Source organism: Hippoglossus stenolepis, chromosome 18 (genome assembly GCF_022539355.2).
Source record: "Hippoglossus stenolepis isolate QCI-W04-F060 chromosome 18, HSTE1.2, whole genome shotgun sequence".
In the NCBI taxonomy this organism is placed as follows: Eukaryota; Metazoa; Chordata; class Actinopteri; order Pleuronectiformes; family Pleuronectidae; genus Hippoglossus; species Hippoglossus stenolepis.
This window is the reverse complement of record NC_061500.1, coordinates 3777304-3804779: the sequence shown is the minus strand read 5'-3', so window position 1 is coordinate 3804779 and position 27476 is coordinate 3777304. Positions and strand designations below refer to the sequence as shown.

The 27476-nt window shown below is 45.3% G+C and overlaps 1 protein-coding gene across 6 annotated transcripts in view; it reads right to left on the bottom strand.

The window, feature by feature from the left end:
• Positions 1-26821, bottom strand: part of rxraa (retinoid X receptor, alpha a) — a 99684-nt gene extending 72863 nt beyond the window's left edge. For 4 of the 6 annotated variants that reach the window (XM_035184255.2, XM_035184259.2, XM_035184256.2 and 1 more), the window contains exons 1-2: positions 26279-26821; positions 174-299 (exon numbers count right to left, since the gene is read on the bottom strand). In XM_035184255.2, coding sequence (XP_035040146.1) covers positions 174-299; positions 26279-26306 — 154 coding nt within the window. In that variant the 5' untranslated portion in view covers positions 26307-26821. The remainder of the gene's footprint in view (positions 1-173; positions 300-26278) is intronic. The other 2 variants (XM_035184257.2, XM_035184260.2) reach the window with 1 other exon arrangement.
• Between the last annotated feature and the right edge of the window lie 655 nt (positions 26822-27476).

The following is a 27476-nucleotide window of genomic DNA, read 5'->3' as shown; positions in this document are numbered from 1 at the left end:
CTAAGATAATAAAATAGTCGTGTTGATGCTGTAAAACCTGTTTTTTCCCACGACTGATGAGCAGAATCGATAATGGTCTTGGTATCGATAACATCTCCAGTTTTACCCGGTAGTTCACAGAGGATACATTCCAACAACATTTTACGTAAGAAATAAAGTAGTAAAGTACATACAGTAGGAGTTACCTGAGGACAGGCGGCGCTGGTGCAGGGGACACATGCCGCTGAAGCAGGAACAACCCTCGCCTGAGCGACCTCGCTGCATGGGAGGGGCCAATGAGCACTGGGGCTTCAGGAACCCTGCAAAGACAAGAGGGGGACAGAATTAAATGGACGGAAAACACGATAAAGAAGAAAGGACAACTCTGAGAACATCAGTTTTATGGGCTGATAACAGCTGAGACAGGTGTATGACAAAATTAAGAGCAAGGTTTTTGTTTGGTGTTCAAAGAGAGAAGAGGGAACGACTAAAAAGGAAAATTCCCTGCGGCATTATGCGACTATCAGACCCGGCCAACCTCTCACATTTAAAGCTCTGTGGCCACCGGGGCCCTTTTCCCCAACCTCCCCACCGGTGGCCCCAGGTCACCTCCCTGCTCATGTACCCGGGGGTGAGGGCTGTGGACACTGGACACAACAAAGCTGGGGTGAGGAAGACAAAAAGCTGTCGGGCACGGGACGGGGGGGTTAGTGGCTCTGTGCGTGCAAAATGCCAGATTGGGCCCGAGTGCCTGGAGGGTCTGGACGAGGCCGTCTTACTGTCTGTCTCCGGGGTCAGAGAGGTCATTTTCAATAGGGAAGTCATTATCCGGCACAATGAAGCAACTGAGTGGGCTGCACCCCCCCGCGGACCAGCGCTCACAAGCGCTCTGACATCATTCAGAAAAAAAGGAAGAAGAGCAACAACTAAATCAAGATTGACGAATATAGCTGCAATTTGGGGAAATATTTCCTGAATTGCTGCCGCTACGTTTGCTGAGACGTAAGCGGATACGGCAGGAAGTTTAAAAAACCTAATGGACCATTTATCAATCATTAAATTGGAAAAACGTGCCAAAACTCTACAACCACAAACCCTAAGCAGACCTTAAGTGGCAGTGTGGCATTTGATTCCATGATTGACACCGTAGCCTCCAACCAGAGTGGAAACTTCTGTGCCTCCCTCCGTCAGCGGAGGATTCACTAGCGTCTTTATTGACTTCGGGAGCTCATGCGGATCTCAATTGGCATCGGCAGATCTCCGCAAATCCGCACTTTATTCATTCCTCATGAGGACCTTTAAGATTTCCAGCAAATATCAAGAGCAAGCCCCCCCCCCCGCCCCGTCGCTGTGTTCCCAGCCCAATAAAACGCCTTTATTTCCACCATGAAAAACATGTCACTCTGGATGAGCTCAGCGAGTGACATTTAAAACAGGCAAAGGGATACTGAATTAGTTCCCCATGATAAGCTGTCTGGGATGCTGATACTTTCTGCTTATAAGTGTGTGTGTGCAGATGCATGTGCAGCCGTATGGATGCGTGAGAAAAGAGGGGTGGGGCGACAGGGGGGGTTTCATGCCCGATGCATTCTTCAAAGCTTTGATTAAGTGCTACGGATGAAGCAGGGACGAGGCAAAGCAAGTCTGAACCAGCAGGAGCGAGCACAGAAAGAGACTCACATCATCCTGAGCTGAATTAAATAAAACAAATGAAAGGGGAGATTTTAACTGTCTTATTAAACTACAAGTAAACATGCATCTCCACATCAAGAACCATGATGGTGCCGTTGTTATCAAATGATGGAAAAAATGTCAACTCAAGGCAGCGGCACGGTTTTATGGCATCGTTAAGAGCAAAGAAAGGCTGGAAGGGCATGAATAAAAAAGTAACGACAATTTATGTTGTTGATTCGACATAATAAGAAGTTCAAAGCTGACGTGACTGGAGTCAAGACTGTGAGTGCATGTGATTAAGTTCAGAGTAAGCTGTAAAAATTTGTTGTCAGTCTTGCAGGATTAACATCACATCAAGATACAATCAAACATATTTTTCTTTTGGTGTTGGTGAAACCGGTTCAGTGTGATTTTAAATATCTGTCGGTCATCATGTCTTCAATCCCACACAAGAAATAACATGCGCAGAAATAATAAATATAATCCAGATCCGCAATGTGGCACAAACACTTCAAACTAAAGACAAACTAAATAGCCTATCTTTGAAGTTTCAAGACCACAGCAGGACACCAATCACTCAACCATCTATTTTATCATCGGTATGAATATTTCAAGGTTGTTTACTATCCTCAAAACACGACTTTACAATGCGAAAAGTCTCAATAGCCAAAAGACGATATATATATATATATATATATATATTTTTAAATATTCCCAATACTTGAGTAAATCAATGCAGGATGGATTTGTCAATACTCGCAGATGAGGTGGATGCACTTCAGAAGGACCTTTGATTAAAGACAAAAAAAGAAGTCATGCTCCATCAAATGTAGTCAGCCATATTTTCCCCATCGTTGCCTGAATCAATTCACCAGGAACACGGCACATTCCTGGTTGTACAAAGGGGGTCAAGGGGTCAAACAATGACACATGTTATAGAGCTCTGTGCAATGTCACTAAACATTAGGACATTAACATATGAGCCCGAGCTCCCAGTCAAGTCGGACTGTTTCAAAATCAAGAGTAAACTACACGGACAGCATCTCCCTCCCCCCCCCCAAAAAAACGCCCCAATGTCGTAAGCCATCCAATGGGATAACCTTCCCACGAGGGGGTTTCGAACACGTGGAATTTCACCTACAGCTCAAAGACGGTTAGAAAATGGAACAAATTAGTTTGAAACCGAACCTGATCTCAAGCATCTCGAGGAGAGAAACCTTATCCTTTGTTATTCTCAATGTAAATACACGTCTGTGCATTACGAGCTAAACCCCTTTCAGAGAAATCACAAAAAAAAAAAAAGAGGAGATCATCAAACGGTCTCTTTACTTGACAGCTGTAAAAATATTAGAGAAACTATGGATTTGAGAGGCATATACGTGTCTTCTTCCTGTTGGAATCGTAAATCATTTTTTCAGCGAAGGGCTTTACTTTGCCGGCCTTGAAGTGAAACGATGAAAGGGAAGCAGCAGCAGCACAGGGCGTGTGTGTGCAGGTTCGGGATCGACTGTCACGAGCGGTGAGGTTGGTACACGTCTCACCATTAAATCGTCTCTGTCATAAGGCATCATTATGTCTTGGTACGCCGGAGCAGGACCTTGATTACAGAAATGTTTGATCTCGGGGCTTCACTTCTAAGGAGCGAGGAGCTCATTGGCTTTAATAATTGTATGATCCAATCTTCGGGGGGGGACGGGCTCGAACCCCTTCCCCCCACCAGCAGCCAATCAGCATTATCCTTACCGGCAATCATGGGGGATCAGAGAAATGTAAACACGCTGGGGGTTTCCTCATTAAAGAAAGGCTGCTAATGAAATCGCATCCAGCATTTACAACCTCGTGCTAATGAAGTCAGGCCTTTGAGATGTTCCGCTAAGTTTTTCTTATTGATATAAGGCTAATAAAAGAAAGTCCTAATGACAAGGTTCTAATGAAACAAAGGTGTGTAAATTTGCCAATAGGAGAAAACTCACTGATAAGAGCACAGCTGAGGAATTTTCATTAGCAGACGATCCTCATTTATCACAGACACATCAGGGAAAGTGCTTCCAGACTTTACAAGATCCCACAAACTCTTTTGAATGAAATACATTCAAGCATTTATGAGAGTTTAAGGGATTGCAGCCGAGCTCTTTTAAAGCGTAACGATTGTCCCCGTGTCCCGTGTTGCCGGGGTGATCAAGCCCAAGGTCAAAGTTCATTGGGCCCTTAATGCATCTCCCAGGTGCAATAAAGAAGAGCCTTTCCCACATGGGACTCCAGGGGATAAGGTCCTGGCAGAGCCGGCAGGAGGACGGACCAGAGGAGCAGCCATCAATCACTACGGTTACCGTCGTGAATGCCATTCACCTTCAGCATCGTGCGACTGCGTATGGGACAAAAGGCTTGACCGTGAATTAATTCTGAAATGACAGTTGAGGAGGAACCAGCGGCTCAATCTCAGCGTTTGATGTTCCCACTGTTTCATTTGGATCTGCAATTGCAGCGCTCAACAAAGTGGTGGCGCTGTACTGTAATCAAAGCTGTTCTAAAAAGGTGAATATTGCTTCTTTTGCATCCTTGCATGTCCAGGTTGTAGAATCTATGTTTACAACAAGTTTGAGATATTTTAATTTCTTGCCAAAATAACAGAGAATAGTCCAAATTAAAAACATGCATTGACTGCAAATCTAATCAGTTTTAAATCAATGCTTTTTGCAATGTCATCCTTTGAAAGGCAGGAAGTACAACATTTCAATTGAATTACCAATCTCGACGTTTCCCTCAAGAGAAAGTAAATCTTTTTCCACACCGTCACGTTGCACCTTTTCCTCAGTAAACTTTGTGAGGAGCTAAAGGACGCTTCAACACCCGTCAGCTGATTATCAAACACCCCTCTCTGATCCCCATCATCAGCATGGAGAGCATTCACCCTCAACGTATCTGCCCCATCAGCAAAAATGTCTTCCCTCCAGTGCCATGATATCCGTTTTGAAGGAGAAGCCTCTGAGCTCTTTCTTTATTTCAATCTATCACAACAACAAAGCTCACCTCAGATCACTGGAGGCCATAGTTAGATTCTGATCATATTGTCGTCCTTGTTAGAAAAACAGCTTTGACATATTTTTGCACACGTGTAAAATCCCTTTTGTTGTTGCTGCTGCATGTTTATCTCCTTATCTGAAATTGATTACATGCCATCTTGCACTTTCAGAACCACAACCGTTCCCTTGAAATTCCACCCCGACATGGACCCCATTACCGAGACCCTGAGGGTCCACGGAGAACCAGAGCCAGGATAAAACAGCAAGGTCTGTTGAGTCCTGGGACATTAAAGGTGACCCCTCAAACCGGCAAGAGCTTTTAAAACAGAGCTGCTCATTTTATTTGTTTTATCCCAACTGGATAGCCCCTAGTTCTGCAGCCAACCTGCATGTCACCGTGGCTAAATATTCTTCAGAGCCTTAATTTCACCCGCCTTGGACGGATTAGGGGAACGCCAGTCACCTGGGGGCATCTTTTAGCCCTAATGGAAGGTTAGACAAAATCTGCAGGGACTGATACCCATGGAGACCTTGGTTGGAAGACATAATTCTCAGCTTCAGCCACAACAAACCGAATCAGCTGCTGCAAAACCTTCCTTCACGCTCCAAATGTAGTCTTCACTCGACCGCAAAAACAAAAGTGACTAAAAACCCTGCAACTTGCATTTGTTTATCGAGCTTTGACTCACAAAACCAACCGCTGTTGTTGAGGTCTCTGCGCTGGCAATAAAAAGTTAACTGGACAGCTTTAGTGAATGACTTATTAAGCGACTGTGTTTTTTGCGAGGGCTAAACTGAGGCGCTTTCGAAATGAACAAGAGAACCTTTCTGTAACTGCAGTTTCAAAACAGAGCACACACACACACACACACACACACACAGTGTAGACTCGATTTCGTCTGAAATCGAGTCTACACTTTCACACAGTCTCAGTATAATGAAAGTGGCAGTTACCCCGGTGTGGCATTTGAAGCTGCGAGGCATCTGCAGGAAAAAGGTACGACTCACAAAGATGACCTTTGTAAAACCGTGACTTCAGGACAGTTATTATTGAGCGGCACGTGTCTATCTACACTTCCTCTGCTATCAGAGCTCTTCGGCATTCAGAGAACCACTGAGAGAATATTCCTCAACTTAATCAGCAGATAAAAAGCCTGAATCGATTCCACTAATGTTAATATAATAATCAAAATGTCATTCTATTCTGTTCAGTTTTTGTTCACATTTGCATGTTTAATATACATATAAACGCTGTGTCAACAGTTATTTCCAGTGCCCTTGTCGACTCCAGGGTTATGACTACTCTCACAGAGCCAGACATAATTCTAACACTTTGTAAAATGAACACACGTCTGGAGACAAAAAAAAAAGTGTGGTTGTGGTTGTGGCAAAACTCTGCCGTTGACAAAGCTCCGCCCACAGGCCTCCTCACAACTCAACCCCGCCACCTGTAGACGTCTCTGGATTGGTCCTCAAATCTTGGTTTGTCCCCCCCACACAGAAGTTTATGCCATAACCAAACTAAACGGCCTCCAGCTACAACAGTACACCTGCATGCGAAATGGCTGTTAAGTTGAGTTATGACAAAAGTATTCACTGAGTATTTAAAGCTGAATGACGGATGGGTGTATTCTGGCTGTGGTAGTCTCTCAGGTTCACCTTTCCCACAGAGACGCACCGCCGTCTCTCAGGATTGAATAAAACGTTACAGCGCCGGGGTTAAGCTCAGATGAAACCAAAGCAGCGCTTCCTGGTAATTTATAGCAGCCATTTGTCTCACTTGCCGTGACGTGACGAAGCCAAAGGCAGGCCATTGGTGGGCCGCCGCAGACAGACAGGGGGGGGAGGGCGGGGAGGGGAGGGGTGGAGAGGAGAAACTAAAAGAGTGTGGTAAATGAGGTTAGAGGGGAGGAAAAGAAAGGGCCGGTTCAAAGACTGCCTGTGCACGTCAGAACCTTTCTCCGGGGCAAATAGGCGAACAAGGGCCTCACTGCAGCCGGAGCAGCTCCTTGGGCAAACGGCTCTAATCAAATTTGTGTGACTGGACTCAGAAAAAAAAGCTGAAAAGGGTAAAGGAGGCTCCTTTCACCCGGGGAACAGACACAAGGAAGCTTTTTTTAAAAAGTCTTCTATCCCTCTGCCGATCTTTACAGTAGCAGTTCACATGATGGACTATCTGCCCACACCGACAGCCCCTTGGCACGGCACGCACTGGCCTCTTTCCTCAGCCGGGAAATATCAACACCAGAGAGGGAGAGATAAAACTTCCTCTGATGGGTCCCTGGTGGAAATTCACCCGACACTTTGCAGGATTCACCCTGGGTCTGCTTTGCTTCAACTTGGGGTCAGAACTGCTATTTTTAGCCCTGATTAGCTGTTGCAACAGGATGCGTTTTTCTGGCCTGAGTTCATAGATGTGATTTTGCTTGATGGTAGCTGACATTGCCGAAGTGATCAAAGGGAATTACCTCCAGCGATTTAAGTTAAAATAACACCGGGCTTCACTATATGGAGATGAATAATCTGCGGGGGGGGGGGGACATTTTGATGAATCAACAGCGCAGCAGCGGTGATCCACGGCACAAAGTGAGGTGTGGCACAGCGTAGCGACCTCTACTCCACTCGCTGCGCCCGCCCGAGCCCCGGTGGAGGCTCCCGGAGCACGCTTCCTGTTAGCCCCGCTAATTTGACTCCACACGCCCACGCTCCCGTCTCTACAGGAGCACAGAGTCTCCCATTAACCTCCTCCCGCCACCTCGGCCTCGTACATCACGAATCCGACGTACTCGGGATGTAAACACGCGCAAACACCCAAGGACAGAACACAAGGAAGCACTTGTGCAGACACCCACGTTCTGTTCTTCTCCTCCAAACAATATGTTCTATAACTCTGACCCAGATTCACTAATCAAGGACGATGCATGCTTAAGTCAAGACTTGCATTTGCATTCGCTCTCTTTGCCTTTGTTGGTGCAAGGTCCTCTTTAACCCCCGGTGTCATTCAAGCAGCGAGACGCATTTATAAACACCCAACAAACCCCCGACCCTCTGTGCCACACTGAAAAAAAACTGATATTGATTTTCTGAAAACTGAAAGAAGAGAATTCACAGGAAAATATCACATTTAAGATGCTGCCACCTGAAAACGTTCAGATTTCTCGGTTCATAAACCGCTGGAAATAAATAACAAATCATGACATTTTTGTTTTCAAGGCTAAAAAAAGTGATTCACATCTGTTTTTAGATAACAATTTAAATAACGATGTGCCATTCCAGAAAAAGGAAACACAGATGTATTCTGGTAAAACAGTTTATCAAAAGAAAGCCGATATACATATCGTGGGAAACATTATGTTAAAGGCCCGTTATGTGAAATACACTAATATGAGGTGGTACATAATTCAAAACCTGAAAGAAAAACATCTGGAGCCACAGCTGCCCTGCATGGGCGTGCGCTGAAAACCAGAGCAACAATAAAAACCCTTAAATTCATAATACAGTAGAAGAAGAATTACACAAGACAGACCACTTGCCGGAGAGTTAAAAAAAAAACCAACAGGGATTAAGTGGACTCTTTGGCTAAAATGGCTCTTTAAGTCAGAGCCATTAAATATGGGGAACGGGGGGGTTTTAAAAGCAGTAATGTCGATTCCATCTTGTTGACAGTGAAGCTCCATTAGGGAGAGGAGTCCAGAAAGGGAAAAAATATTGGAATAGTCCCGTACAGGACTTTGAATTTACAGCAAATTGGTTTGTAAAGAGCACACCTTTCGATTCTGTATCACTGCACGACATCGGGCCAGGCTGGACTGGGAAAGACTTGGACAGGAAAACACCGCTTACGGAGCAGAATCGAGTTTTCGGAACGAACGGGTTCAAGGCCAAGAAAGTGAACGGAGACAACAGCGTCCAGGTCCCGGAGTAAAGCTTCAAGTATCCACATTTCAGGTCTCGTTTTAGTAACACGGCTCATGCAGGGCCGACGCACTCGGAGACGCAGATGTTTTGTTTCTCTGGGTTCTTAAAAAAAAAAAGAGTCACACTTCTGTGAGTCTGTGAGATAAGTATGTTTTTAAAAAGTAACCCAGAGGAGGACATTGATTTTAATCTTCAGCAAAGACTCCAGGAAGGTTCCAGAAAGCTCCGTCTCTCAACTGGCTCTTTGGCACCTAATGCACGTTATGTAAAAAATATGAAATACTGCAAAGAGCCTGACCTGCTGAGCCATAAATGGCATGAGTGAAATAATTACTCTTAAATGGGCCAATCTTGCAGAAAGCATTTAAGATAATGGATTTACATTGAGTTTTACCTCAAAAAATGAAAAAAAAACTCTTGCGTAATAATTTTTCCTCCCCTACATTGTCATTCAGGATGGAAAAATACTGAATGTCCAATCATGAACTGTGTAATACTGGATAAAGTACTGTGCCTGATTAAAGGAACTGGTGCCACACATACGGTTGAGTGGGGTTTTAATAATTAAAAAGAAAGGAGAGTTTTTACCGTAATTAGTTTGGAAATGGAAAATGCACAAAGACTAAAATCAATGCAACCTTTTAGTTTAACAAAGAATTGAAAGTGAAAAGCTACTCTCTTATTTTAACCATTAGACACAGTGAAGGAAAGACAGGAAACAGATTCAGAGAGTGAAGCGCAGAAACACAGGAAGTGGTCCAGCCAGTCAGGAGTCGAACCAGGGACCTGCTGCTCCAGGCGTTTGTTCCATGTGGTGCTCGCCGTGAACATTCAGCCATCGCCCCGACCCGAGCTAAGTTGTTAATTCACATTTGCAGAGAGACGTCTTATTATATCTGACAAAACCCCACGTTTTTATGGCTTGTTCGGATATAAAACCTCTACAGCGCTCGCGAGTTAGAACTGTGCAATCTGCATGTCGGCGGGGCGAGAGCGAGACGGCTGAGGCTGCGGCTTGTTATGGGTCATAGTTTTTTTTACCAAAGCCAGAATGATCTCCTACACTCTCCAGGAATGGATACATACCACGCATTCCAGGAGGCGACCAAATCGTTCCACTTGAGGCTGAGCCAAGCAGCTGCTCTCACGGGGATGTCCATCGACTTCATCCACCTCTCAATCCATCTGTCCTGTCCTCAAACCCCAATACTCTATTTTGCAAAGCACAAATCATGTACGTTGCCCAGTTAGTCTTTTCTTTTTCTCCAAATGACCGAGCAACATTTCACTTTGCTGCTAACGACCTCCCCGTCATCCCGAACCTGCGAGCAACACCTTACTCATCAGGGCTCAACTAGCAGGATTTCTTCAACCCTTCAGATTGAGGAGGAGAAGATTTCTTTCTGATTGCCATGACTATAATCACAAAGACTTTCAACGTCAAAGACAGACATCTTCATTTTCAACAGCAGAGACAGCTTTTCACATTTCAGCCCTTTGGATGACACAGTTAGAGGCTGAGGATTCGTTTTAATGGCGCCTCATCACTAAAACCCATTATAATCGACTTATTAACTATAAACTACAGAAAGAGAAAGACATGCTTATTTGGCTTCTACTGAGAGCCACCACTGAGTAACACTGTTTTTTTAGTCTGATCATAAGTTAAAATCATACCCTCGAGATGTTAATCATTGAAACAATCACCGGTATCTGTCTTTAATTACTTTGCAGTTTACCGACTCTGACGAGGTGAAATCACAAGAGCCGCGCAATACAACTTTCATAACGCTGAATTAAGTGGACTGCAGAAAAAGGGGACACCTGAACAAATACGAGAAGTTAACAAACCCAAGGACAGAAATCTCACGAACGCTGCTGAATGAAAACCAAAACAAACTGCGCTCGCTGAAGTCAAATCTGACCTTGTGTGATATTCATCAGCTGACACAAAAATGAGGATGTCAAGGATGACTCAGCGACTCCTGACTTCAGTGAAACGCCGGCTCTGTGAGCGAGTGTTGTTTTAAAATCTGCATTGAATAGATAATCAAGGACGTAGTCATCGGCCACTATAGCTCCAGATATTAACACATCAGGCGGAGGAGACAAGTCCTTGGATCAGTCATGAAAAGGAACAGAGATACTGAAGGACGCCAGCATGGGGGCGAACACAAAAAAAAAAAGGGAAGAGGGATGGAGAGTGAGAAAAAGAGGAAGAAACAAGCGTGAGAGAGGGATAGAGAAAGAGCAGGAGAGCGAGGGAACACTTACAGACAGTGTGAGAAAAAGAGAGAGAGAGAGAGAGAGTGAGGAAGGGAGGAAAAAGAGGAGAGACAGGCAGAGGGAGGCAGACAAAACTAGGTCAAGTCACATGACTGGGATCGACTGCAGGCAGGATTAAATATCCTACAGCATGTGGTCATTTACACAACAAATGTAGATTTCGTTTTATAAATTATTTCCCGTCCACGAGGGACGAGGCTTGGCGCAGAGAGAGGCTGATTCGACGCTGTGTTCTGGTTGGAAGCCTTTTTTTTTTTTCAGTGAGCACAAAAACAGAGCTTTAAAAGACTTGAGCGAAGCCGTTCCCTCCGAGACAGGAAACAAAAGCGAGTGGCTGAGATAGCACGGAAATGATCATAGCAGGAGGGAACACGGCTCCAGTGTGAGACAGCTCCATTGTGACGGGCTAATGGCCATAACATGCACTGTCCATCACCCAGGATGAAAAAGGACAGTGGAAATGGTTTTTCAAAAAAAACTAAGATGTGACAAATGACAGCTCTGTGGAAATGTGTTGGGGAATCTAATGGATGCAAAAAACGCACAAAATACAAGGGAACGCAATCATGCAATACATTAAACACAAGCTGAAACTATCAGGGAATGTAATTACTCATCTTGGATCAATAGAAATAATCAGCATCTATTATTTCTTTTTAGAAAATGTGTGAAGCTTCTCTGGTTTCAGTCTCTCAGATGTGAATATTTTCTGGTTTCCGCTGTCGTTCCATGATAACAAACACTGACAGAGTGGTGGGTATGTTTCGGGGTTGTGGATTTGTTCACCGGACAAAGTGAGACACTGTGTGTGCTTCAACCTTAACAGCCTGTTTAATACACCAGGAACTTGTCATCTTGGACTTTGGGAAATTAAGAGGATTGACCAATCAGTTAAATTAGTGAATAATTAACAGATGAATCAATACAATACATTTGTAAGAGGTTAAGATTTTAGGTCTAATTCTGTTTCAACTGACTGAACTGTTGAAAATGTTGATTTCGCCGCCGCCCCTGCAAAGTTAAAAATACTTTTTGGAAGTATTCCTCTTCTTTAAAATATCAAAAAAGGTGTGTGTTTGTGTTTGCTGTGTTTTAGGTTTTGATTTGTCAATTAAATCCAAAGCTCGACGTAATAATTTGGCAAAAAAAGCACAACCTCATAAAGAAGGTGTTTCAATCTGCTGCACTTACTTAACTTCTTCTTTGGGGGTATGGAAAAGACTATCATTGAAATCAGTGAAAAAAACTTGAGGTTGTTTCGGAAGTGAAGAATTGTGGAATATGAAACGTACAACTGAGATGCACATACAGCTTAATGCAGGATGTCATGAGATGCAAAATGCCACTGGGACCCCATCAACTCCCCCACCACCACCACCACCACCACCCTCCACCATCCTAAGAGGAAACTATAGCTGCCAATCAAGCGGAGGAGCCCGGGCTAAGCTGGTCATAAGCTCAGTCAATCCCCTGGAGTCCAGCCTGTGGAATACCAATCATTCATCCACATATGTGGTCAGCTGAGGCCATGACACACACACACAATGTATATGTGTGTGAGCGACAAAGAGCTGGTCACTGGGTGATAATCGGTCAGTAGCGGAGATTCCCAGCCAGATCCGAGCCAATCAATGTGATGTAATGCCACTTACGACCCAGACTGACACGTGGCCCCTCTCGCCAATCGCTTTGACCCCCCCGGGGGCCGTCCGGGATCACGAGGCCGAGCACAATGCTTTTAGATCGGCCCTGTTATGAAGTGAAGATAAACAATGCAGCTGCATGCGCTGAAGATCCCATCGACAGAGTTGGTACAACAATGAGGAAAAATGATTTACAGGCATAAATGTGCTAACTTGTAACTGATGAACTGAAATGAGCTCGTGGCTTAAGTGTGCAATCCATTTTTAAAAAGCAATCTGCACTAAAACTGCATGTAATTATGAAGCATAACACACCAGAGTATTAGGAAAAGCTGATGGACTTTAGTTGAGTATAATCAGGTTACAGAAAGTCATGGTGATCATTTATTTTTAATATATTTGCCAAGAAGATAGAGAGATAAAATCTTAGCAGCCCACATGTTTCACTAGTTGTTTTAAGTGTTTTATTAAACTATAAACTTTACCAGCTAAATTCACCAGGGTCCCACAGGTTCTTACATATAAAGTATATGTAACTACAGCTGTTAACCAGATATTTTTTTATTTTATTTATATTTCCGCTGTTTCCGCGAATTCAAGTTTATTTCACCTCAAATGTAAACAATCACTTGACTTGGTATTTATTGGAGGCATTTATGAGGGAAAACGTGAAATTCTTTGGTTAACCCTAAACTATTTATTCCAACTTTTTACAGTTCAGCCTGGGAGTGAGAGGAAAAGCCCTGGGGCATAAAAAAAAAATCAAATAAGCACAGCAACAAGAACCAGGTGAAGAGGTGAGGCGCCATTTGAGGGCTGGCAGCGTGTTCCTTCCAAATGTCAGTGACATCACCGAGCGTCTACCTGCAGACGCCGCGAGACGCGATGAGCCATTGGAGCACGAGGCCGCTCCAAAAATACTAAATCTGCCTTCCGGGGTAAAAACTCTTTCTCTCAAATAACAATTACTGACCATGAGAGGCAGACGGTCAGATCGGCTTATGGCTGAGCAGTGCTGCACCCTTCTGAAAACAAGTAGGGTCCAAAACAGCAAAGTTAATTTGGATCAAGGGGACGGGGCGAGTGGACGAGCCGGAGCAAGGTCGTCCTGCAGGGCTGCACACTTACGTCAGCGTACGTAATCACCTTAAGGCAAAGAGGAAATGCTTCCCACAGCAGCTCAGTGTCGGGGGTTGTGTGAACCGCTCGGCCCTCGGGCGCTCGCATTTTTAAAAGAAGGCAACTGTCATAATCTGAGTTTAGGACAAATCCCTGGCACAGAGTTTTTTCCTCTCTCTAGGAACAACTAGTATCAATAATCCTGGCTGGTCTGGTTTGCACGTCCATTTTCCGTGTTGGTACAGTGGGCAGATCTAGTGGGAGCAAAACAATTAATCGACGAGCTGACAGACGGAATCATCTCAACCATTTATCAATAAAAACATCAACATTTTCCCTGTTTCCAGGTTGGAAAATGTCAAATTCTGCCTGTAAATCTGATTTTTTTGGGCTCTGGTTGTGTCGGTCTGATGATGGATGTAGATATATTTGACACCTTGGGCTCTGGGAAACTGTAACAGCCACTTTCATTGATTAAATGAGAAAATAAAACTTCCATGAAGAGATTATTTACTTTTTTTAAGAAGCAGATTTATGTTTTGCATTGTTTTTCCACCGGGATCTTGTTGTCAGTCATTTAAAAGTGAGTGTGTTTCCTGCAGGACGACACTTCCCACTATAGTCCACCGTAATAAAAAGGTCCACAGAGAGGAAGAGGAGGAGAAAACGTGCAGATGATTAAAGGTTAAAGTACATTTTCTCTCTGCTGTAAACCAACTTAAAATGCTGAAGAAGAATTCGTGCATTATTTACAGATTTTTCGCAAGATTTTAGTTGTTTTTAAATCTGGTTAAAAGAATGACCATCTGTTACAGGCCTGCGTATATATCGACTTGTCAGCTCAGCCAGGCAGAAAGATGTAGGCCAACTGCAGAGCAACTTGGGGAAGAGAGAGAGAGAGAGAGAGAGAGAGAGAGAGAGAAAGAGAGAAAGTAAATCAGCTCAGTGTCCTCACACAGGGAGCGATGAATGATCAACTGAAACTGTTTCCCTCAGTCTAATAACCAGATAATGAAGGAAAGTAGATCCGCATCAAAACGAGCCAAAAGTCTGATTCTTTCCAGCAGCTGCAAAAAAATATTCACATTATAACTTGAGCAGAAACTTGGGTAGATAAACAATTGAATTGATTTTTTTTTTAAAAATCGATTCGATAATAACGGGATGACATTCCTTGGCTTTCTCTCGACGCTCCCTCGTCTCTTTCAACCCGCCCTCCCTTCATTCTCTCACTCCCCTCCCTGTCTTCCTCTGATCACTGCCCGGCTCCTGCTGCAGCTCTCAGGGGGTGCCCGGCATCAGTAAGCCCATCAGAGGGGGGTGGGGTGAGGCCGGGATGCGCCTCTTTTGATCAGCGCGCTCGCCACATTAGCATGTACCTCTGCACTCCCCCTGCCCTCCCCTCCGCTACCTGCCTGTCAGCGCCGCCGACCCACGAGGAGCCTCGCCCAGGTAAGACAGAAGGCACTCGGCGCTCGTCTGAATCTTAATGGCTGATGAACGCAGACTCGCACCGCCACACATGAGAGACAGAGGGAGAACCACTCTTGTGATCTCGCCGAGGGGACGGACACAGGCCTCGCCGTGCATCTCTAATGTACAGTGAGGGGCCGCGGACTCAGCTGACTGATACCAATCCACTGAAGGTGTTGATTCAGGAGCTTTTTCCGTCCCTCCTGGGACTTCGCACCTCAAAGGGAACCTCGTGTGCGCACACCCTTTGTGCGTCCCGTTCGACGACAACAAACCAGAACATGAAATAAGAAATCTCACTCTGTTTTTTGAAATAACACAAAAGGTAGCCTGTTTGTGTTTTCGTCGTAATACACAGTGGCTCTTTCATGCCGCGCCAGAGACGTCAGTTTCAGTTCTGCAGGGTCATTTTTCATGCTACGACATAAACTTTACTGTCCATGGAAAATTATTTTTTCCTTTTACCTCCCCCCCCTGCTTTTATGAGGGGTTGTGTTGGGCCCACGTCTGGCCCAGGTCTGGATCCACAGATGGGTGCCCTCTCACTTGTGTGCCACTTAATTAGGCCGGGGCCGCGCACAAAGGGGAGTTGGTCACATGGGCCCAATTTGGCCCACTATAAAGTCTGTAAGGGCTCAACATGCATTACAACGGGAGTATTTACGTGCCTGCCGCACCAGGGCGAGAGACTTTGAAGCTGCAGAAAACAGGACGGGAGACGAAGAAGAAGAAGAAGTGAAAAGAAGTAGAAAAAAAAAACACACAACTGAAATGAAAGGAGGGGACCCTTAAATTCCAGGGAATTTTTCCAGATGTTGCACAAATATTCTGCTGAGGCAATCCAGATGTGCTCACTCTGTTTATCCCCCCCTCCCTCCCTCCCTCCTTCCTTCTGCTGACTGTTCCAGGGACTTCTCTTTCTTCCCCTTTTCCTCTCGTTTCGCCCGCTCTTTCTCTTTCTACAACCCGGCCGCCCCTCCCTCCGTCGAGCGGCCCACATCAGTGTTCCCCGATAGTGCCTTTTAAGCGCGGGCTTTAATAGCCCCCAGGGCGCCTTAGCATCCACTAGGATCCTGTAATAAACATTCACTCTCATTCTCGACGGCGCACGAGTGTGTGTTGGCAGGAGAGAGTGTGTGTGTGTGTGTGTCGGAGAGAGAGGGAGATTAGGTGCCTTGTTTTATCGCTCTTTGGATCAATTAACAATTAACTCTGTTACTAACAATAGCTGCACTGATGTGATGAGGGTAGGGGAGAAAAAGCCACGCAGCCATTGAAACAAGGCCAAAATAAAAACAAGCCGGAAACCCACCAGTGATGTGGTTTTGTTTTCCTCCTTCCCATCACGACTCCACCCCCCTTCACCTCCGTACAAACACCGTCATGTCTGCCGAGGCTGCTCCTCTCCCACAGAGCGTGACCCAGCCACAACCCCTGACCTTCCCTCTCACAGACAGCACACTGACTCTCAGCTGCTGCGCGCCGTGTCAGGGACTCGCAGCCAGCTCCACCAGTTCAGAGCGTTCGTGCTTGCAGCATCAGCCAGTTGTGCACATGGCGCGCGGAGGGACACGTGTGCAGATTTGTACACACAAAGCACATGCTTGTACAGGAACAAATGTGCGAACGGCAACCTTTTTGATCCAGCAGATAAACAGAATAATAAACATTCATTCCTCGTTGTTGAAGTCGTTTATCAAGCAAAAAATAATCTGGTGCAAGATTCGAAAAATCTGACAATTTGATGCTTTTTCTCAGTTTTGTGTCATCGTCAATCAAATATCACAAAAATCAACCAATTTAAAAAACGAAAAGTTGAACTCCCAGAAATGATTACAGCCATTTGTCAAGTGGTTCCTGTCATTTAAATACTTCATTGTTTAAAAAGAAAAAAGAAAGAAAGAAACACATGAATTCATAAAGGGAGATTTAGCAAGCACAGTTCATGCCAACAGTAACACACACATACACAAACACACACACACACACACAGTTGCGCACAATCCTTGGTCAATAACAGTCCTGCCAACAACTCAACACTCAGATCTGTCCTGTTTAATCTGCAGCCTTCTCCTGTTTCCCATTCGGGCCCCGACACAGAAGGAAGCATCCTAAACGTGACACTTGAACTTGTCAGGGCCGTTTGTGCAGGCAACTGTCAGCACTTTGGTATGTGGAGCAACGCTGACGACAAAGACGCGGCCAGCGCCTGCACGCCTGCCTGTCTCCGTCTGTCTAGTAAACCTGGTTGCTCAACTTTGTTCTCGTACACAAACAACCGGTTTTATGAAGAGGGGGTCGGCCACATGCTCCCTGGATTTAATAATATAGTGAGAGAGTCAGAAACTGCAGTCAGGGAGCAGTGACACAAAGCCTCGTACAGTACGTAATCCATTTACACGACACTGAGAACATTTTCCTCGGTGCAGTTTTTTTCAGTCTAATAAGCGAGTTAAAAAACTTTCTATGGACGGAATCAAAGCGTATTCAACCTAATGCGCTTCCTGCATTCATCTATTCTTCTCGTTTGTAGTATTAAAAAAAAAGAGACCTTGCGCCGGTCGAGATGGGTTTAAATTAAAAGCAATTTATATCTACAGTGCGATTCCACAGTTGTCTACTGAGCAAATCTCCCTTTGACGGTAATAAGCTGTTCAAACTCCAATAGAGTGAATGTTGCAGAGAAGGGGGGGCGGAGACCAAATGTAAAACGGTGAAAATCTACTTTCCCCTTTAGCTGTTCTGTTCAACATGGAACCACTGGTACGGCATGTTCATCCGTCGGCATTAAGAGTTAGAGGTTTCCATTTGTCAGTGTTGTTTTTCCAGCTAGACAGCCCATCCCCCACCCCCTTCTCTATTCTTAACACCCAGCCACCTTCCTGCCGCTGAGAACATTCCTAAAACCAGACGGCCTCAGCAAGGTGTCTAACCGTAGGTGACGAAGCCCTCCAGACTCCTGTTCAGGCTGTCTGTACGTGTGCACATGCGTACAGGTGTGTGTAGCCAACCGAGAGGCCTCGGCCGGGGTGGATGTACGAGCGCGCTAGACCTGCAGGCGTCAACAAACAGTTAATGACTCGTACTCTACCGCAGGCGAGAGGAAAAAACCCAACAGCTCTGTTATCTCTGTTTGTGAAAGTTTTCGAGTCATAATGTGAAAGTTGCAATTACGTAGAAGAACGGACAGTATCTGCTTTGTATCCGTTTCGGAGGTGACTCGTGTCAGGCCGTGTTTTTTTGCGTCTGCTAATATCGCTCCTTCGTCAGTAATCCAGATGGTTCGGCAGCTCAAGTAATGGATCTTCTGTTTATCATATAATTGCTGTCGCAGCCTCTAATCTCACCGACTGGTTTAAACAGACACTCTCGCAAACAGAAGTTGAACCTGAATCCTATCGCTGCAGAGAAGAAGGATGTGAAAGTCAAAGACAACTTTCTCACGCAGAGTTTCTTGAGAGACAAGTAGGATCTGGAAACACTCTAGTCGATGCCCAGTTCAACGAACTTCAATCCAGGCCTGACTCTAAAGAAGAGAAAGCTGAAGCTCCAAAGCGAGGTCACCAATAACTGTGAGGGCAACATGCAAGACAAGAGAGGACAATGGCTCTCGGTGTCAGTTGACCTACACAGACGGAATCAATCTAATATATACGTAGAGATCAATGTATCGAACCCCCGTCTCCAGCTCCCGCTCCACCTCTACCTGGCCACGTTCCTCAGACCTGCCATAACACACCTGCTCCTCATTTCCCTCGTCCGCCTCCTTGTTGCCCCACCAGCCAAGTTCCCTCGGCCAGTGCCAGTTTGTCCGTTTACGTTCCCTCATGTTCCTCCATGTTTCCAGCTACCTACGTTCTGTAGCCCGCTGTCTGTTCATACTTGTAGCATCGCCCCGCTTTTCATAGCATCAAATAACCATAAAACTATAAAAAACATCTTTGAGAAAAATCCTACGTGTACTTTGACAACTTAGAATGATCCACATCCAATCTGCTAACACGGCGGACGACGGGTTTATGACCTGAACTGCAACAAGCCACGAGGGAGCCATCAAGGTGCTGTGGCTTCACTGTTGTGCAGTCGCCATGTTGTCCGTCTCCACACACACAGTCTATGATCATAGTTGCTAAATGTAGTCAGATAGACATTTATTGCTTCAACTAAATATTGCTCAGATAAACTTGTTTGGACCTGTTAGCTTCTTTCTTCTTAGGAAGTGTTGCAACGGCGTGTTGCTGCGCTGCATCAGATTGTCGAGTGGAGAGAAATAACAATACTAAGAAAGAATGAGGTTTTCTTAGAATCCTCCATTACATGCAAGATTTTAATCTGAATTCAGGCTTTTCACAAAGCAGCTCAGTATGGAATGAGTGCATTAATTAGAAAGAGACAGCCGCAGGAAATGGAAGAAAGGGGAAAGTTTCACAAATGATGAATGAGAGTAGCCACAGACGCAGTGATACGCGTGGCTGAGCAGGATCTTATCAGAGTCATGTTTGCGTTACTCACATAATGAATTATTATTATATCACTAATGTTATTTTACAGTTTCAGCCTCACATTTTTTATTCATTTCCTTTACAAACAAATGGATGAAAGTGACAAAATAAAATAAAATAAAAGCTGTTGAGGGTGAGTTTCTGAAAATGCTTTACAATTCAGGATAAAGTTTCTTTGTTGTGGGAATATTACTAAAGCAAAGTTAAGGTTTTTATCGGCTAATAGAGAAGTTCCTAAGCAACACATATCACCGTTAGTACTGCAGCTTGCCTGAAAGTGTGTAGTACCAAAAACACAACCTCAGAAAAGTGAGTCACTGGCTATTATAAGTTACTTGTGTTTTGTGCCCATGGGCCACGGTACCTTATTCTGTCTTGGTCTAATTTGAATTACGGCTGTTCCCAGTGTAAGTTAATTTCCTAGGTATGAAAGCCCTTTGTGTGTGTTCAGAGCAGCAGATCTCATTCTCTCTTGGAAGGAGGAAATAACCACATTTCAATTCTGCGTTGGGATTGTCCTCAAATTGGCAGCGCGAGGTCGACTCGGCGAGGTCAGATCTCGCTTTCATGCCAACGCAAACCTCCACCTGACTGGGTGAGATCCTCCGCCAACATTCGGGTGTATCTAGGCTGAGCGTGTGGTATTTAAAATCATAAATATAAAAACATTCAAGATTGACTTAACGTTTAGAGTGATTTACTTTATCTGGTTTTATCTTCATCCAGCCTGTATTGTTTCAAACTGCTTCAAAAAGCTTTTACAGGTACGTCTAACGCGAGTAGTTACAGCATTTAATCATGTCGTCTTAGCTCTGCATTACTAGGTGAAAATATAAATATTACAGCCTCCTGCTTACACACAGTCACACATACGCTCGCAGACTATAATGGGTGCTTTTTCAAATGTGGGATTTTTGTGGCCCCATGCCCGGCAGTTTGTGGCAGCCCCACCCCCACCCCCTCACCGGCGTGGCATCTGGCAAGTTGACAAAGAAACTTAACGGCGACGGCGGTGGCGGCTGGGACGGGGGCGTGGGACACACTGGGACACCTCATTTCACTACGTGCAACCTGAAAACAGAAACCGCGAAAGGAGCGGCGAGAAACGGCCCTTAATTACCTTGCTCTCCTTTTTGCGTGTTTTCATGTATATGTTTTGTTTTGTGTGTGAAAACAGGGAGGGTGCTGTGTACACACCTGAATATACAGCTTCAGTAAAAAAACAACTGCTCAGCAGGGGTCCACAACTTAATTCTCCCTCTTTCTCTGAGGAGTGCAGCAACATCAAACACACGAATTCCTGCTTTTGATCATGTTACACGCTGGTGATATCGCAGCCAGTGTAACAGATACATATTATTACTACATGTGAAGCAACGACCCAGTGCAGTCAAATCTACCACTCGGATGCGGAACATAAAAGTCTGCCCACCACTGCTGCCACATTGTTCTACATGACTAGTTTAAGTAAAACAAATCAACTTTTTTTTTTATCTGCGGTTCTCATTGGGGCCAATTATAATTAGGGGAAGAAAAAGAAATGTGGGCATAAGGAAATATAATGACATGAAGGAGCATAACATATCTAGGATTCACCCGATTCGTCATCCCTCTCCAGCGAATATCCATCAAAGCCTATGCGCTCATAACTTAATTACAAAACACATCATGACTGCCAAACAGCCCGAGATATTTTCATGCATTAACACAAATCACAGAAGAGGAGTCGACAGTTGTTTTTATTATTGAAAACATGGCAATCTGAGGATTGCGGAGGAGAGGAGAGGGTGGTGAGTATCTGACAGACGTCTTTTTGTGGTTTCTTGGCAGCGTTTTTAATTTTACAACACACATACGCTACGCTTCCTTTTCATTCCTCCCTTAATCGCGCTGCTTCTCCCTCAGTCTTGGCCCCCGTCTGGTTCTGCGATGCACACAGAACACTGAGAAGGAGAGCTCTGGCTCGAGCAGGGCAAGCTGACCTTCCTCTCAATGCGAATTATTAGTGTGATCTGGTCAAATCCCCGCAGAGACTATGTTTCCACTTCAAAAGAGACGGCTGTACGTACGCTGAATACCGCCAGCCCACAGAAAAGCCATTCAGGCACTCAGAGGACCTGCAATAAACCCTGAAACGAATGGTGCTCGGGATGATTCCAACACCGATTGGTGAGCGCTCACAGCAACAACCGTCAAGCGTCTGCCAATCCAAACTGTGAATGTAAATTACGGCTGAAAAGACAAGCTGATTTAAGTCATCTAGCGAGCAGAAACGCCAATCATTCTCCGGTTCGAGGGTTTTAAAAAGTGAAGATTTACTGTCGTTCCCTGTTTCAAATCATTGTAAAAATGAACATTTTGGGGTTTTGGAACTGAGGGAAGGGATTAAAAAAAGCAAGATGAAGACGTCACCTTGAGCTCGGGGAACTTTTGAAGGCCGTGTTTCACTGTTTTATGGACTTCACTTCAGCTGATCCTGACGGTCTGTCGTGAATCACCACAAATCATCACAGATTGTTGAAACTCCGAGACGGACGCACTGACAACTCTTAGAAGAAAAGGGAAAGAAACCTAAAGCTAAAAAAAAAAAGGCTAGAGAAACAAAGAAAAGAGCTACAAGCTACTGTCTTTAACCACTTTAAAAAACAGAGTAAATGCCAAAAGGCAAATTCCTGACATGATGGAGCACACGTGGGAGCAGAGGTCGAGGTTTGAGGTGCAGGGTTCAATGTGGCCGTTATCAATAAAGAGCGGCGGAGCTTCTTACACAAATAATTAACGAGCATTTGAGTCACTGCGATGATTTGTGCATCAGAAAGCCTTCCAGCACTTTGTGATTCGTACTATGTTCAGAACATAAACAAGTGTGGGCTGCAGAGGAGAGAGCATGACAGGCTGACATATGCATCGTTTTATCTGAGGCCAACGCGGCTTCTTCTTAGTCATGAAGTATAATTAACGCTTGATAATGATCACCAGAGATATTCCATGAAGGGGGAAGAAAAAAACAACACAGGCCTGCATTTCATGGCAGTTTAGCGTAATTAAAAAAACACAGTCTCTCGCTGTGTTCATACTTGGAGCATAAATCTTTCCCTTCTTCTAATGCTCGGTTGGCAGGGGTGAGGGGTGGGAAAGCGGAGGGTGGGCACATGGAAGGCAGGCAAAAAAAATGTTTCTTTGATTTCCGTGAGTTAAAGGCCTCGTGGGTGAGATGGAGGGAACAGAAAAGAGAAAGGAGAGGGAGAGAGAGCTGTCACTTTAAGCCATTAAGTCTCGCTATAAAACTCCTCCAATAAAAATGACAGCTGCGGCCCTTTTTCCTCAAAAGGGGAGCAAAGGCATCACATCGGGAACACAAAACTGGACGGCCGTAAAAGACAAACTTGGCCAAATGCTTTTGGCAGTGTAGTTCCACCACACACACAAACACAGACACACACACACACACACAGACACACACACACACAGCCCTCCCGGCCGGCACCCTCCCTGTATTACCTTTGTTCCAGAGTTACTGCCAGAAAAGGAATGTAGCCCTCCGTCCTCTCCCACACACACACACACACACACACACACACACACACACACACACACACACACACACACACACACACACACACACACACACACACACACACACACACACACACACACACACACACCACAAATCTCACTTTCTCATCAAAGACCATGAACTTCATTGATTTGGGAGAGTGTGTGTGTGTGTGTGTGTGTGTGTGTGTGTGTGTGTGTGTGTGTGTGTTTGCTGTTCCCAAACAGAAAGAACCAAAGAGATTGGGTCTAGTGGATTCACACACACACACACACACACACCGCTTTTCAACAGGATTAATTTAATTGTGATGAATCAAAACAGAGTGTTTTTGTTTCATAGAGCTCAGTAAATCATAAAAACTTGAGTCGAGTTTACTTTTACACTGATCAAAATCCAGCACATGATATAAAACAGATGATTCAGTGTTAATATGATCGTTTTAAACTCGATTGGACTCAGTCTGCCCAGTTCTTTTTTTCCCCACTGAACATGTTATAGCTCATTATACGGTTATTCAGGACAAAGCACTGGTTTCAATTTCATAAAAAGTTGTTTATCTCAAAAGAACTTTTGAGCATGAACTTTTTTGGGTTAATTCCAAACAATACAATGTAATCAGACCAAATCTGTCATTGAAAACTGGACGTCCTTCACTATGGACACCCTCTGTCCCCAAATCCAGAATGTAGAAAAACTCAATAACACCAGACACGTGCACCATCCAGCTGCTGAAACCTCCTGACGCCTACGCAGCTGTAGGTGCCGACATTAGCCACAAACTAATCAAGCAAACAGTAAAATCAATACCGGCACATAAACTTTTCTCCACCTCAGCAGTGTTCGAACACTCTGTCCCCTCCTGTCACCGCCACATAGTTTTGCTTCACTGACAGACTTTCACAATCAGCTCTGACACGAGGACACACTCTCCTTTTCAATGACGTCCCCCTTCAGGTCGCAGCTTCGTATCAGACACACAGACTCACGGTGGGATCAGGTGACACGGCGGCGCTCTGACCAGGCCGTGGCCAAAGGCGGATGTCGTCACCGCGGCCGACAACCAATCTATAATTGTAAAATGTACTTGCTGTCATTTCAAACAGTTGCATGTCAGAATCCCTAATGCGGCGGGCCAGATAATTACACTGAGTACGTGGCTAATCGATACGTCCAAGGACTTTGCAGATAGCAGCGTCCTTGAAGTGGCCAATTAACAATCAGCGCTCAAGTGGACCCTCTGATGGTGCAAGTCTAAATATGACCGGTGATTTGAGGGCTGACAGATTAGGACTATGGGGGGCGATGAAAAGGCTGCTGATGCAGCATGTGGTGTTGGTGTGGAGGACGAGACGAGATCCAGAGCTGCTGGGGGAAGAAAAAGTGTTCATCCACACTTAAACAATTGAGTGGCGGCCCTTCCACCAGGCAGATAAGACCTATTCCGCCTGTATGTGCTGACAGGCGTCTGGATTAGCTACTCCGGTGCACAGTTAGCCAGAGTGAAACTTGAATCACTTTCAGCATGGACACACAATACGGTGCACCTGTAATAACAGCCTGTCAGTGTGTGTGTGTGTGTGTGTGTGTGTGTGTCTAGCACTGGCGGTTTAGCGTATTTCTGGGTAGCCACATAAAGGCGTTGTGGCGACAGTGTCAGCGAGCGGCCTCTGTAACAGAGGGAAAGCCGCCCGGCGTCTCAGAAGTCTCAGTGAATCTCCTCGATGCGCGCAGGCGGCCCGACGATACGTGTCGAGGTGTAACACGACGCCCCCGTGAAAGAGCAGCAGACACAATAACAGGGACTCGCCTGCGGTCCTGGGCCGTGTCTCTGCTGCTGCAGGGGACAAGGGTCTGCTCTGTTCACTTTGACAAACTTATGGCGGTGTTCGGCATTAATGATTTACAGTGGGCCGAGCGCGTCGCCGTGTGCGTTTCAGGCTGGAGATTTACAAAAGGAGCCGTTAATAAAGAGTTGTGCATTTTTTCTGGGAATGCAAACATGACCTGTGTTTGTCTACTGTTTTAAAATGATGACAGCTGCTTATAAATGCAGTCTTTGCTCTTTTTGCTCTGGAGGGGGGAAGATGAAGCATGAAAGTTGCCACTCAGCCTCGATGACAAACAGAAAGTGGTCAATACAGTAGCCCTATGACTGAGCCTGGCTCTGCAGCCTGCATGTGATCAGCAGAGTGGAGATTAAATGGAGCGTTTCCTTCCTCACAAAACGGGCTTGTGGTGCAAAAAAATGCGTAATTCCACCTGTGTCACCTGTGTGTGGAGGTGATGTCGGCACTAATCTCCGCCGGGTCGGTTTTTAAAATAGACTGTCTCTCCGAAAGTCAAACAAGTTCAGTTCTCAATCATCACGCTGCTTTGAGTTTTCTAGCTTTGAGTTGTCACCAAGTGTTTTTACTCATTGTAGGAACTTGAGATATTGCATTTTGTGATTTGGCTGCTACACAAATAAAGACTTGAGTTTTAAAACCATTAGCTACATAGCGAAGCCACATGTCAAAGCCATGTGGGAAGAACAGCAAGTACTCAACTTGACAACTGTACTTACTAGAACACTTGAACTTACACGCATGCAAATACACACACGTGCCTTGAAAAAAAGTAAAAACTCATTTAAAAAATGTTCCTTGAAGTTAAAACTCTGCAGTCAGCTTCAAGCCTTTACTTTGACTGCACACGTGAACCTAAACATGACGAAGGTTTTAAGGGAACGTGCAAAGTTAAAACAACATTTAATTGCAGCGCACGCGAGGGAACGCGCACGGTTCATCCCCGAGTGAGATGTCAAAGCCACGCACGTCTCAACGCGGGACGTCACCCGGCGACATTAAGACGGTATGTGCACATCCAGCATGTTTTAACGCAGAATAAAGTGTGCGCGTGTATGAAACAGTTCGTCCGCGGCTCCCCGACGTGGTGATGAAGACATTTGGCCGCTCGCTGCACGCGCTGTCAAAAAAGATAAAAGGAGGGCGAAAAGAAAGAAAAAAGCAGCGCGAGACCGATTCCCCCTGAAAAGTCCGATCAAAGGCAAAAAAAAAAGAAAGAAAGAAAGAAGAAGAAGAGCCCGAAAAGCGACCAACTTACCCAGTGACAGGAAGGGTTTAGTCTCCATGTCGGCTGCTGCCGGTGGGTTAGCTCATGCCAGCTGAGACGACCGCGTTCGGGAGTTGCTCGCAGGCGGCTGCCGCGGCTCGGGCGCACCGCACCGGACCCAGACCAGACCCGGGCGCTTTTCCTCTCGCCCCTCCGGCTCCCGTGAAGCTGCTTGCGGGTTCCCCGGGTGGCTCGGAAGCGGCTGCAGTGACAGGTCGCTGTGTGTGTGTCTGTCTGTCTGTCTGTCTGTGTGTGTCTGTCTCTGTGTGCGTGTCTGTGAGATAAGTCTCAGCAGAAAAAAAAAACCTAACGTGTGTCTCTGTTTGTTCACTCAGCTGCTGCGCTCCTCTCTCCTCGCGTCTCTTCTGTACAACTACTCCAACTACTGGATCCGCACTGCAAAGGGGACCCGCGCAGGGGGGACTCCCACCGACGGCCGCCCGGCTGCAGCGACGCCGCACACCACCGACCCGGCACGAGCCTCAACGTGCACTTTGAAATTAAACGCATGAAAAAAACAGATTAGAGCATAAACACTCGGTGCATTTCATCCTGAATCTTTAAAAAAATCTGCAGGTTTCCTCGACGCGTTTCGGTTCCCCCCCCTCCTCCTCCTCACATCACGTGGAGCTCGTTGCAGTTGCAGCAGCAGCAGCAGCTTCTTATTCTTTTCACTGCTTATCTCCCTGTTATTTTAACCTGGTCACATCTGTTGAACCGCGGCTGGTGGCTCATGTAGAGAGATGTTTCCAAGCAATTAGCCTATCTCCCCAATCTGCTGTACACCCCGAGTCCTTTCTAAATTCAGACTCGGGGGTTTATAGCTGTTAAAGGTTTAAGGGCTGTTATTGAGATTCAAAGGCCGACGTTCAAAGAACTGGAACTTGTGTGTTTGCTGCACATTTAAGACGTTTTGAACATTGAAATTTAGAGAGAAACCTATTACGAGTAAAGAAATGTGCTTTAGAAATCCAGATATTTTACCAAATTCAGTAAGGCAAGAAAATCGCCCGAACAAAAACGCCGTTACAATACCAACACTTCCCCAAACTCTCCAATCACATCTGCCAATGTTTATGAATTTAATTTTGTGCCAACGTGGTTCTATGAATTTAGTGCAGATGCATAAAAGTTTGAGGCGGACTCACATAAACCCCCCCCAGGCTAGCTTTACAGCAAGCAGCAGCAC